At 66.3% G+C, this 13,018-nt stretch overlaps 1 protein-coding gene across 4 annotated transcripts; it reads left to right on the top strand.

The window, feature by feature from the left end:
* Positions 1–1,129: 1,129 nt before the first annotated feature.
* Positions 1,130–13,008, top strand: DMTN (dematin actin binding protein). Of its 4 annotated transcripts, XM_042801545.1 has the most exons (18): positions 1,154–1,258; positions 2,650–2,750; positions 7,269–7,332; positions 7,650–7,707; positions 8,216–8,290; positions 8,503–8,658; positions 8,796–8,840; positions 8,966–9,074; positions 9,187–9,243; positions 9,316–9,468; positions 9,586–9,695; positions 9,784–9,889; positions 10,604–10,668; positions 10,770–10,818; positions 11,031–11,038; positions 11,303–11,362; positions 11,446–11,526; positions 11,613–13,008. In XM_042801545.1, exons 4-18 carry the CDS (start codon positions 7,690–7,692, stop codon positions 11,724–11,726), a joined length of 1,206 nt encoding a protein of 401 aa, XP_042657479.1. In that variant the 5' UTR covers positions 1,154–1,258; positions 2,650–2,750; positions 7,269–7,332; positions 7,650–7,689; the 3' UTR covers positions 11,727–13,008. The 4 variants fall into 4 exon arrangements, with proteins under 4 accessions (XP_042657477.1, XP_042657479.1, XP_042657480.1 ...); XM_042801543.1 differs by lacking the exon at positions 2,650–2,750 and having other exon boundaries at positions 1,130–1,258; XM_042801546.1 differs by lacking the exons at positions 1,154–1,258; positions 2,650–2,750 and adding an exon at positions 1,623–1,647.
* The last annotated feature ends 10 nt before the right edge of the window (positions 13,009–13,018 follow it).

Raw genomic sequence — 13,018 nt, 5'->3', positions numbered from 1 at the left:
GTGGCAGGCGGGAATTAGCCAGGCGGCCCGGGTAAATTTTTTTTTTCCCCTCCCGTTTCCTTCGGCCCCACAGCCCCAGCTCCTTGTTTCCACAGGAATTTGAGACATTCTTGAAAAGGAGAGGGCTTTGAGAAAGGGGCCGACTGGGTCCGGACCCTCCCTGCCCCCGCCGCCCCCTCCCCAATTTAGCCAAAGCTTCAAAGGTAGAGGAGTTCCCTTTGTGTGATCTCCGCTTTAATTTTTCCCCGTCCCTTTTTTTTCACCCCCCCCTTCTCTTCTCCTTCCCAAGCCCTTCCTCTCTTTTCTTTCAGGGTTTTCCCCTTCCTCCCCTCTCTTTCTTCTCGACCTCCCGGGATAGAAAGGGCTCGGAAGGGTGAGTCCTTTTTAATTATGGCCGGGGAAGGGAAAAAAAAAAAACCTCACACTGCTTCTTTCTTGTTTTTTGAGGTGAGACCTGGGGCGGGGGGCGGAGGTGGGGACAGGAATGTCCTCTGTGCAGAAAGTGCACTGGAGGGTGTCTCGCCCCGCCGCAGCGTGCCCAGCTTTTCCCAAGGCTTTGCTCTGCCACAGACCGGGGATGCTGGGAGGACTCGGGGGGGGGGGGGGAGAGGGAGGGAAAGGGGGGGCTGTGCAGCCAGCAAGGGCAGCTCCCCTAAACCATGACCCCAGAGCAATCACCTCACTGCAGAGTTGATGGGTGCCAGCTGACTGCCCCCCCCCCAGCCCAGCCCTCCTGGTCCTGGTACCCCAGAGGCTCCCAGTTCTGACAGAGGGCTCCCACGGTTTGGACTGGGGGTGTCACTGGGCTGGGGTCCCCTGGGCCATGCATGGGTTGTATCCAGGCCAGCCCTCGCAGGGCTGCTGTCACCGGGCTCCTCCGGGACGATGTCCCCTGCAACCCCACCGACAATTTGGGGACGGGCACCTGCCACACGGAGGGATGCGGGGGCTGCATCCCCCCCCCCCTTCCCCGGGGCTGTGGGAAGTCTCCTTGTCCCCCATCCCGCAGGACGGCGAGGCCGAAGGGGGCTCCTGCACATCCTCCCTCGCTCGGCGAGGCCGAAGGAGGCTCCTGCTCATCCTCCCTCGCTCGGCGAGGCCGAAGGAGGCTCCTGCACATCCTCCCTCGTTCGGTTGCGGCGGGAGGCGGTCGCTGTAGCAACGTGCCGTGCGGCGCAGGGGAGGGGATGCTCGGCGCAGGCATGGCTCCCGGCGGACAGGCAGACCTGCCCGCGGTGGGCCATGGGCTCCCTTGAAGGTAGGGCCCCGCTCCCCTCTGCCCCAGCCCCCCCACAACCCTCCCCCCCGCCTTGGCAGGGGGACTGGCAGCTGCCTGGCTTGGGGTTGGCTTTGAAGGGCATCACCGGGATGAGGGGTGACCCTGCGGGGCCGGGGACACAGGGTGGGGGGGCTCTGGTGAGCGTGTCCGGGTTTGGCTTTTGGTGGGTGCAAGAGCCGGTGCCTGGCTGGGGCAGGATACGTGCGTTTCCAAACTCCTCCCTCCCTGGTGCTGGGCTCGTGGCGTGGGGGGGCTGAGCCCACGGCGGGTGCCACGGCTGGTTCAGGCACCCAAGTGGCCCCCCCCACCACCACCGCCCTGGGCGCAGGTGGCAGCCGCTGCGGTCGTCTTCATGCTTGAAAAACTGGGTTAGTGGAAAGGGGGGGAAGGCAGATGAAGCCTCTCTTATTCAAGGACATGGCCCGGTGAGGGGGGGGGGGGTGGCCGGTGGGGCTGGGGCTGGCAAAGCCCCTTCAGCGCGGGGGCACGGCGGCATCTCGGAGCTGAGGCTGTGATGCTCTTGGTCCAACGAGCCAGGCGGGTCCTGGCACCAAAGGGCGGGGGGGTGCATCCCCTCGGGGGTGTGTGTGTCCCCAGATGTGCATCCCCCCCCCAAGATGTGTATCCAGGGGGGGGTCCAGTGGCCCTGGCTTCAGCCAGGAGGGAAACTGAGGCAGCAAACAGCACCGAGCGCGGCGCCGGGGAGAGGACCCAGAAATGGAGCTGCTGTCACCAAGCAGCGCTCTCCCACACACTGAGCCAGGAATAGACGCCGGCTCCTGGCGCTGCGGCACCAACGCAGCCCCCCCCTCGCCCCCGGGGGGGTGTCCGGCCGCGGCACCGGTCCCGTGCCGGCTGCATGGGTGATGGATTGTGGCCCCCAGGACCTGGGGGGCTCGGGATACGGGGGGGCCCCTGGCAGCATCCGCAGGGTTTGATTTTTTTAGGAGATGCTCAGCACCTCCCTGCCCACCCCCGCCCCAGGCTCTTTTGGCCCTGGAGATGGAAATTCCTGCTCCGTTTTCCCCTCCCGGGGGCAGCAAGGGGTCGGTGCCACCCTCGGAGCACCCCCCAAACGCAGCCGGGGGGTCAGGCTGGATGGGGAAGGAGCGGGGGGGTTACCATCCTCACCCAGCCCACGCGCCGTGGGGTGCTCAGGGGTGCCAAAACCCCAGCCGGGGCGGGACTGGGGGGGGGGGTGTGTGTGTGGTGTGTGTGTGCAGGGGACGCTGTCCCCAGCTGCATCCCCCGTTTAGCAGCGAGGGGTGGAGAAAGGGGGTGCTGGGGACCCCCAACACCGGCCGGGCTATTTCTGGCAGCCAGGCAGGTCGGGTTTATTTATATTTTCCTCCCTCTTTGTGCCGGGGAAGCGGTAGGAGCGGGAGCGAGCAGCGGCGGGAGCGAATACTGCTTCGTCATGATGCCGGCTAATTCTCCTCTTGTTCGGAAAGGGACTGAGCCATCAGCAGAGGTGGGGAGAGGCGAGCGGCACCCACCCACGCACCCACCCACTCACCCACGCACGCCTCGGTTATCGGGGCGGCGGGCGGCCCGGCCGCGGTGCTGGGGTTGGGAGATACGCTCTCGGATGCGAGCCGCAGCGTGCCGGCGGTGGCTCGGCCGCAGCCAGGGCAGCTGGCCCGGTAGCCCAGGGAGGGTAATTCGGTGGCCAGGCAAACAGAGGAGGCCAGGGGGGGTGTCCCCCCCCCCCCCACCACCCCAGCTCCCCCCACGGCTGGAGGGATGAGGTGTCCTGGGTTTTAGGTGAGTGGCTGTGGCTCGGTGGGGAGAGGGAAGGGTGGTGGCCACGGGTGGGGACACACAGCCGCGACAGGGCGGAGGGGGGGGGGGTGGGACGGGGGACTGGGGGGTGCTGGTTTCTCAGGGTTGGCGTCAGCCACCCTTTGCTTTCCCGTCTGCTCCCCCCTCCCCTGGCTCTGTGTAGCTCCCCGGGGGAGGGGGCAGCCCCACCCCCCCTCTTTTCTGGGGGCTGCAGCCGTGCCCCCCTCCTCACAACCAGCCCTGCAAAGCCAGCTGCCCTTGCTGGGGGACCGCAGGGACAAGAAGGGGGGGTGACCTGAGGTAGGGGCACGGGCTCCATCGCTGAGAGGGGGTACCCCTCCCGGGGCTCCCACCAGTGTCCCCTCCACAGCAGAGGCTCCCAGCACCCCATTTTCCCCACCTCCCCGGGACAACCCCCCCCCCCCCGAGCGGGGCAGAGCAGGGACATCCCCTGTCCTCCTTCCCTGGGGACATTGCCATCGGCACCGGGTATCCCAAGGGAGGAGGTCAGAGCAGCCCGGCCATTCCCAGCCCCACTTGTGGAATGAGCTTGTGGGGTCTCAGTGCAGTTGCTGGAGGGGTGGGGGTGGGGGGACACCCCTACCCCACTCCCCCCTGGGACAGGATGCAAGGGTTTGCTGCTCCCTGTTTGCTGTGTGGTGGGGCCGTGGTGGTCGGGGGTCTTGGCATGGACATGGGATTTTGGAGCTCCCCCCCTTCTCTTGCTCCTCTTGGCCCCATCAGCCCCTCTGGCAAGGCACTGGGGGGCGGGGGTGGTGTCAAACTCCCATCGCCCCAGTGCATCAGAGCATCGGGGGGGGCTATCTGAGGGGGAAAAAACAGGGTGCAAACCCCCCCCCCCGATTCTTGGCCATTGATGGAGCCACCTCTTTGGGGAGAGGTTGGCTCCTGGCCGTGGGTGTGCGGAGCTGGTGGTCAGGCAGGGCTAATCCCAGTTTCTCTTGGGAAGATTTGGGCCACCAGTTGCCACCTCAGCCCCGGGGACCCCTCGGCCACGTCCCGCTGCCCCGTGTCCTGCCAGGCGGGTCCCTCTCTGCGGTGGCCCCATGCACAGCACCGGGGGCACCCAGGGACCCACCACCCCCAGGTGCCGTGCCTGGGGCCACCAGAGCTGGAGGAGGTGGGGGGGATGGTCCTCAGGGACCGGGGGCATCACCAAACCCCACCCCCGGGAGCCCCAGAGCCCCCCCCCACACCCCCGGCAGGTCCCTCCCGGTCCCTCCGCGTGCGGGATGAGCAGGCTAATCCCATTTTAATCCCAGATTACGTACCACGTGAGCCGCTGCCCAAAATGGGCTGCAGCATGGCCATCGGGGCGGGGGGGGGGGGGATTGGGCATGGACCCCCCCCACCACCACCACCCACACCCATCCAGGAGCTTTAGGGCGAGTGCCACGCATCCCCACTTTAAATTTGTTGGGGGGCTCGGGGCTTTGTGGCAGGGCTGGGAGAGCGGCTTGGTTAGCCCAGATCCCTCAGCGGGGAGGAATCGAGTAGCTGGAGGGGGGTGGAAATGCCCCCCCATCATCTCCAGCCATTGCTGCTCTCCCCCCCACTCCCCACCAGCCGGGGAAACTGAGGCATGGAGAGCAGCCTCGTGTGTGCGGGAGGGGAAACAGGCAGGGTGTCCGCTCCACCCCGCGGGATGGAAAAATCCCAAGGGCCAGGCGCTGGAAGCTGGTGGCTTTTAAGGCCACCGAGGCGTCCCCCTGGCAGGGCCGTGCCGGGGGGGGGTGCAATGGCACGGAAGCGATGGGCTGTCAACAGCCGAAGGGTCGCTCCCCGCTGCCGGGCGATGCTCCGGTGGGGAGGGAAAGGGCGAGAAACAGGACAAAGGAGGAACCGGACACCGGTGAGATGCGGGTCGGGGACCCACGTGCTCCCCGCCGGCTTGGCCCCGCCGCGATCGAGTTGCCGGTGGGGCCCCTGGGTGCGAGGGTGCCTCGGTTTCCCCCCCACGGCGAGGCGAGGAGGATGCTCTCCGGTGCTGTGTTTGTCTGGCGTGTGCGGTGGGAGGAGGAGGAGGAGGAGGAGGAGGCCAGGGCTGTGCTGGGAAGCACCGGACGCCGTTCCCAGGGCTGGCGGGAACCGTCTGTTCAGGGAACTTGTGACCCCACCATGTCTGTGTCCCCCCCCACACACACACACCCCAGCTCCATCGCTGGCGGGGAGCCGGGGCAGCTGTGGGAGCGGCAGGGTGCTGGTGCCCAGCACCACGGCAAGGGCGAGGCAAGCAGGGAGGAGGAGGAGAAGGGGAGGAAGGCTGGGGGTTCCTGCCTGCTCCCCCCCAGGCGAAGGGGGTTCGTGCAGCCTGGCCGAGGGGCCGGGCGCTGATGGCTTTGGCGGCTGCGAAAAGTCAAATCCGGATTTCCTCGGGGTGGGGAGGAGGGAACTGGCCTCTTCCCGCCGCAGCAGCCGCCTTCCCCACAGCCCCCCCCCTCCTCCTGAGATGTGCTGCGCGGGGAGGGGGGGGGGGGGGGATGGGGAGCAGCACCCCTGCATCCCGCCGAGCCCCCCCCCAGCACGTGGTCTGTCTGTCTGTCCGTCCATCCCTCCCTCCTTCCATCTCTCTTTCCTCTTCCCGCGCATCCCTGCCCAGCACCTTTCTCTCCCCGCTCCGGCGAAGCACCGTAGGTACCCACAGCATCACGCTGGGAGCGGGGGGGGGGGGGCATGACATTATCCCACCCCCCCCCCACTCCCCCTCACCGTCCTGGCCAGGAAAATCCCAAACACGTGCCGGGGCGGCCTTATCTTAGCGAGCAAGGGAGCGTTGCGGGGGGGGGGGGGACCTGCTGGGGAGATTGGAGGTTGCCATGGGGAGAGAGGCTACCATCGGGGCGGTGGCTCCTTTGCCTGCACCAGATAACGTGTCCCCACGTCCCCCAGGCGGGGGGGGGACACGCACACACACAGTGCTGTGCGGCCCCACCACCCCTCGGCAGCCCATCGCGACATCTCTGTCGCACCCCTGGCTCAGGGTTGTTTTTCCTTCCCCGCCAGCATCCGCATCCACCCGTCCCCGCACCCACCCTCCCGCCGGCCTCTGCCGCTTCCTCTTGCCTCCTGCTATTTGCCATCTCATCCATCTGCTCGCCGCCACCGCGGTCCCCACCGCCTGGTCCCCAGCCCACCCGTGCCCCCCAGCGCCGTGGGGTGGGAGCCGGAGGCTGGGGGGGGTGAGGAGGGGGGTGGGGGTGTTGCTCTGGCTCTGTCCCTGGAAAGTGTGAGCTCACGGGTGCGTGGGGTGGCCGTTGCTTGCCCGGACAATGCCGCCTTGTACCGCGCTCGGTGCTGACCCGGGGGTGCCCATCCTGCCAGCACCCGGTCCTGCAGACCCTTGGGTGGGCTGGGAGGTGCTGGGCGTGAGTGTGAGCGGGTGGATGCCAAAGCTTGGGTGGGGGGGGGGAGGTATTTGTAGCAGGGTGGTCTCAAAGGAGGGATGATGGAGCGGCTCAAACCCAGAGCTGCCTCGGCCCAGCTCAGCCCTCGGAGGAGCGAGCTGAGGGCTGTGCCTTGTGCCGGCAGCCGGAGGATGCTCCGGGCTTTGTCAGATCTGCTCCTTCTCCATCTCTGCATCCCGCAGGGTTGGGCTCGGTGCCCACGCTGGGAGCCGTGGGGCTGGGGGGGTCCCCAGGGGCTCTGTCACCTCCCCATCCCTATGGACAGGCTGCTGGGGGCAGGGGGGCTTCAAGGCTGGAGGGCTCCGCGCTGGTATTGCTGTGGTCGCCTGGATTGCACGAGGTTTTTCCCGATGCCCTCCCCTCTGAAAGGGGAAGTTTTCGGGAGAATGGGGAATTTTCCCCTTTGTGTGCAGCATTGTGGGTTTAAAGCACGGGGAGGGCTCAGGCCCCCGGGGGCTGCAGGGCAGGGGCTGAGCACAGCACACCCGTCCCGCTGCCGCTGGAGCCTTCTCGAGGCCACTCGCTGCTGGCGGGGGGGGGACGGGACACAAAGGGCTTTCATCACCTCTGCTCCGCTTGCCAGCCCTCGTCAGCAGCCACCGGGCAGCCAGAGCCAGCACAGGGAAGGGGGGGCACGCAGCAGGGCAGGGCACTGCGGGCACCGGGGAGAGAGGGGGGAGTGTGTGTGTGGGGGGGGTTGTGGGGCCGGTGGGAGGACAAGGTTGAGTTTCACACTGTTGTCACCCTGCAAGCCACTGTCACCTCTCTCATCTCTGTTGCAGAGGCAGCACCCAAGCCCCAGCCCAGCGTTAGCACCCAGAGGGATGTGGAGCCACAGAGGCAGCGGTGAGTGTGTGTGTGTGTGTGTCGGGGGGGGGGTCTGGCATGTCCCAGCGCCTCCCCCCCATCCCGGGGCAGACCCGAAGCTATTCAGCCACCCCGGAGATGGGGACATCCCCTGGCAAGCCTGTCCTGCTGCCAGCACGTGAATATGTGACAGTGGGGCTGTGCCAGCCTCATGTCACATTAGGGTCCGGTGCGCAGGGGGGGCTGCCGGGCTCTGCCCAGCCCCGCTGCCTTCGGGCATCTCACCCCGGGACCAACCTCGGGGTGCTCAGCGCCCACCTTGGCAGTGCCCCGAAACCCCTGCTCTCCCCACGCAGGACCCTGTGACTGACACAGCCCCTCCAGCCCCACAGCTGAATGGAAAGACTGCAGAAGGTAAAGGGGCTGGGGGGGGGGAGGGTGCTGGGGGCTATGGGCAGGGTGCTGGGGGTGTGCCAGGCAGTGGGGAGCCCTGCACCTAGGGAAGGCACCCAGGGGCTGGTGGCCAAGGGCAGGGGCTGGTGGCCAAGGACATCGGCAGAGTCATGCTGGGATGCTGCTAGCAGGGCCCTGCCTTCCTCCTCCTCCTCCTCCTCCTCCTCCTCCGAGCCCAGCTTGGCAGCACCATCTAGTGGCAACGTGTCCTGGCCAAGCCACTGTCACCTCCCGGGTGTCCCCTGCCCCGAACCACAACGCTGGAGCAAAGGAGACCTCAGCACCCATCCGGCAATACCCCATCCCCAAGGACGCTTTGCCCCGGTGCACTGATTGATGTCCATGGGGCACAGGGGTGTCCCTGGCCACCCCCCCCCGCCACGTCCCGGGGTCCCAGCCATGACCCTGACCCCCTTCCTGGGCTGGCTGGGCTGAGGATGTTTCCTAAAATCTCCCCTTTTCCTTCCAGCAACCGCTGACCTCCCCTGGGAGCGTCTGTTCCTCCCGCGGGTCCAGTGTCCCCGGATCGCCCTCCAGCATCGTGGTAAGATGTCCCTTACATCTCCCCATCACACCCCTCCATCCGTAGGGTCGGGGGGTACCTCCCCAACACCTCTCCATCACACCGGCGGGGCCACGGAAGATGCCAGCTCTGGGGAATCCCTCCCCGTTCCTCAGTGTTCCCTTTCTGCACCCACAAATGAAGGTGCTTTTCCTTCTGCACCCAAAAACAAAGGTGCTTTGCCTTCTTTCCAGGCCAAAATGGACAACGAGGTTCTGGGCTACAAGGACCTGGCTGCCATCCCCAAGGACAAAGCGATCCTGGACATCGAGCGCCCCGACTTGATGATCTACGAACCCCATTTCACTTATTCACTCATGGAGCACGTGGAGCTGCCCCGGAGCCGAGAGGTGAGGGTGCCCCAGGGCCACCTGCATCCCTTGGTTGTTTTGGGGGGCCGGTGGGGGGAATTCCCTCCCCCCAGACAGAGGGGTCGCAGAGGGCAGATGTGGGGCTGCTGGAATAAATTGCTTTTTGCCTTCTGCAGCGTTCTCTGTCTCCCAAATCCATCTCCCCTCCTCCATCTCCGGAGGTGAGTACTGACACCGCTCGTCCCAGCTCTGGGGTGCAGGTGGGGGGCTCTGAGGAGGAGGAGGGAGGGGGGGGCTATGCCAAATTGTCAGGGTCTCGCTGCTCACCAGCCCCACTTTCCCGCAGGTCATCCGGGAGTGGCTGGAGAGCCGGACCCCCGGCAGCACCTCGCAGCCCACCTCTCGCCAGGGCAGCAGCTCAGCCCGCAGCAGCGTGCAGCACTTCCACCGACCCGGTACTGTGACACCCCCCCCCCCCCAACAGCCCCACCCCGGGGCTCTGGGTGACCCCTTTCCCCAAACCATGAGCTGCTTATTCCTGGCCCCCAACCCACTTTTTCCTTGCAGAGACCGACACGACGGAGCTCAACATATACAAGAAGCCTCCGATCTACAGGCAGAAAGGTGAGCGGGGGGTGTCCGTCCCACGGGACGGGACACCCCCAGGCTCTGCCTCACCCCCCTGTACCCCCACAGACCACCATCCTGGCGCCCACCACGGGAAGCATCTCATAGAGGACTTGATCATCGAATCCTCCAAATTCCCGGCGGCGCAGCCCCCAGACCCCAACCAACCCGCCAAGATCGAGACCGACTACTGGCCGTGCCCCCCATCCCTGGCCGTTGTGGGTAGGTGGGGGGCAGGAGAGGGGGTGGGCTGCACCAGGGTGGGTTTGTCCCCCCCTCCCCGCCAAAGACCCTGCAGAAATGCTGGGGGTGGCTATAACATCCCCTCTTTTCCCCCAGAGACGGAGTGGAGGAGGCGGATGGCCTCCAAGAGAGGGGAGGAGGAGGAGGAAGACCTGACGGAGGAGATGAAGAACCTGCGGGAGCTCCAGAGGCAGGAGCTGAGCAAGGTGAGGGCCAGAGCAGGGGGGTGGGTACCCTGCGAGGGGCTGGGGACGTGCTGACATTGACCCCCCACCCATGTCCCCTTGCCCCCAGGTCACCTCCAACCTCGGGAAGCTGATCTTGAAGGAGGAGATGGAGAAATCGCTCCCCATCCGGAGGAAAACCCGCTCGCTGCCGGACCGGACACCCTTCCACACGTGTACGGGGGGTCCCTTCCCTACCCGGTGGATCTGGCTGCCTGCACCCCTGCCAGCTCCTGCATCCCTGCCTGCACCCCTGCCAGCTCCTGCACCCCTGCCAGCTCCTGCACCCCTGCCTATACCCCTGCTAGCTCCTGCACCCCTGCCTGCACCCCTGCCAGCTGCCATAACCCTGCCTACACCCCTGCCAGCTCCTGCACCCCTGCCTGCACCCCTTCCAGCTCCTGCACCCCTGCCTGCACCCCTGCCTGCACCCCTGCCTGCACCCCTGCAATCTCCTGCACCCCTGCCTTCACCCCTGCCTGCACCCCTGCCTGCGCCCCTGCCATCTCCTGCACCCCTGCCTTCACCCCTGCCTGCACCCCTGCCATCTCCTGCACCCCTGCCTGCACCCCTGCCAGCTCCTGCACCCCTGCCTGCACCCCTGCCAGCTGCCACAACCCTGCCTACACCCCTGCCAGCTCCTGCACCCCTGCCTGCACCCCTTCCAGCTCCTGCACCCCTGCCTGCACCCCTGCCTGCACCCCTGCCTGCACCCCTGCAATCTCCTGCACCCCTGCCTGCACCCCTGCCTGCACCCCTGCCTGCGCCCCTGCCATCTCCTGCACCCCTGCCTTCACCCCTGCCTGCGCCCCTGCCATCTCCTGCACCCCTGCCTTCACCCCTGCCTGCACCCCTGCCTGCACCTCTGACCGTCTCTTGCTCCCTTGCAGCTCTGCACATGGGGAGCTACAAGAGCTCCTCGCTGCCCGCCTCTGGCAGGAGCACCCTCACCCGGGTGAGTGAGCAGGCAGCTGCCTCCACGCTGCCGGGGCCACAGGGCCTGAGGGGGCCCGGGGGGGTGGCACCGCTCTGATGCTGTCCCCTGTCCCCTTGCAGCTGCAGTCGGCAGAGTTCAGCTCGGCGGGCAGCGAGAAGAGCAGTCCGGGTGAGCATTGGTGTGGGGATGGGGGGGATGCAGGGGTGTCCCAGCGGATTTGGGGGTGTCCCCAGGGATGGGGGGATGCTGGGGGGCGAGCCTGGGCTCAGCAGGGGGTGGAAAACCACCTCATGGGGCTTGTCATCACCCAGGGGAGGACGGGGGGAGTGTCAGAGCATGGGGGTCCCCTGGGCTGAACCCTGCTCCTCTCTGCTTTCCAGGCCTGCAGGTAAGCACTCATCTGGCTGCCGGCGCAGAGACCCACTGAGAGGGTGATGTACCTGGGGGGGGGGGGGGGGGGCAGGAATGACACGACACACAGACACCCAGGCCACCTTTGGGGGTGAGGGTAGGTGTGCCCATCCCTCGGCTGGAGCCCGTCACCTTGGCTTCAGTTCGGGTGGGAAAGGGCAGCCCTTTGGGGAGGTGGTGGTGGTGGTGGTGGGGGGGGGTCACAGCTGATGTCAGGCTTTGCCCCCCCCCCCACCCCTAGAACGGCCAACGTGGACGCATGGACAGAGGGAATTCCCTGCCCAGCATGTTGGAGCAAAAGGTGAGTGGGGCTGGGGGGGCTCGGGCAGGGCTGGGGGGGCTGTGGAAGGGGTCTTACAACCCCCCCTGCTCCCCCCCTTGCAGATCTACCCCTATGAGATGCTGATGGTGACAAACCGAGGCCGTGTGAAGCTGCCGCCCGGCGTGGACAGGACCCGGCTAGAGGTAGGGGCTGAACTGGGGTCAAGGAGGGGTGGGGAGCAAAGGGGGGGGACCCGGGGCACCCCCTCACCCTCCTCTCCCCCCCGCAGCGGCACCTCTCCCCCGAGGATTTCGTGCGGGTCTTCGAGATGCCCCCCGAGGAGTTCAGCAAGCTGGCCCTCTGGAAGCGCAACGAGCTGAAGAAGAAAGCCTTCCTCTTCTGAGCCCTCCTCGGCCCCGAGCTCAGTCCATGTCGCGCCGTGTAACCGCTTTAGGGCTCTCAGCCGGTTTTTACTAAGACCCCCCCCCCTGCCGCCCCCCCGCCTTTCCCCTCTCCCCCAGCCCCCCCCCCCCCGGCTCTGCTCCCCACCTCGCTCTTCCTGCGGGCAAAGGGCTCGGGGGGGGCTCAAACCTGCCTCCACCACCCGGCTGGAGCGGGGAGATGGGGCTGGGGGCACGGAGCAGGCACGGTTCAGCCAGGAGGGGAGATGTGTGTGTGTGTGGGGGGGGTGTCTCCGTGCTTTGTGCCCCCCCGACTCTGCCCCCGGGCACGCTGGCAGGGGCAGGGTCTGGCTCTGCTTTCGGCTGGCCGGGAGTGTGCCGGCTTCGGTGCGTGGGTGGCTTCCCTCCTCTCCTGGAGGGGGGTCATCAGGCTCCAACCCCCACACCCAGGGTGCCCCCTGCCCCCCCTGGGTTCTCCCCCCCCCCTACCCCTCCACACCTTCACCCCAAAACTTGGGAAGAGCCTGGGGGCCAACTCACTGCCAGACCGATTTGCTCTCAAAAAAGCCAGGCCTTGCCCCCCCATTTATCATCATCCACCCCCCCCCCCACGCAAGGACACGTACACTGCCAAAACCTGCCCAGCACCGGCAGGGTTGGGGTGCCAGTGAGGTGGGATGGGGCAGGGGGGTGGCAGAGGGGGGGTCCTGGTGGGACCCTGAGGCAGCTCCTGCTGCATTTCTAACAGCCGATGCGCCCTTAGCCGGGGGGGGGGATGCACTGGGGGGGATGCAGCAGAGCTTTGGGGTGGCACAGCCAGGCGGAAAGAAGTGGGGTACAGCTCAATGGGGTGGGGGCAGCTCTGCCTGCCCCCCCCCCAGCCGTGCAGGCAGGGCTCGACACCGGGCAGCACCTTCCTTCCCTCCTCCCACCTCTTCCATCCCCTCTTTGGGCACTCGTTTTTTGGGCAGGACCCCTCTGCCCCCACACCCCCCGGCCCCCCACGCTCCCCGGTTTTTGTTTCCAGCCACTTTCCAGCCGCTAGACCTTGTTGGGATGTAAAGAATGTAATTTATCGGGAAATCACTGGCCCATACTTGCCTTTCACTGCTACTCTACAAACAACATATCTATAAATATATATATAAATATGGGTTGTTTTCTGACTGGACTACAGTGATTCACTTTCTCTGTTTTGTTAGAGTTTATTTTATTTGCTGGTGTCGGAGAATCCGCGTGAGAGTGATTTTTTGCTTACAATTAAAGGTGAAATGGCTTTATCGAGCCCCGGCTC

The sequence above is a fragment of the Tyto alba genome, unplaced genomic scaffold, assembly GCF_018691265.1.
Source record: "Tyto alba isolate M040663 unplaced genomic scaffold, T.alba_DEE_v4.0 Super-Scaffold_34, whole genome shotgun sequence".
Lineage (NCBI taxonomy): Eukaryota > Metazoa > Chordata > Aves > Strigiformes > Tytonidae > Tyto > Tyto alba.
The sequence above is the reverse complement of the archived record's forward strand: the minus strand, read 5'-3'. Positions and strand labels throughout refer to the sequence as shown.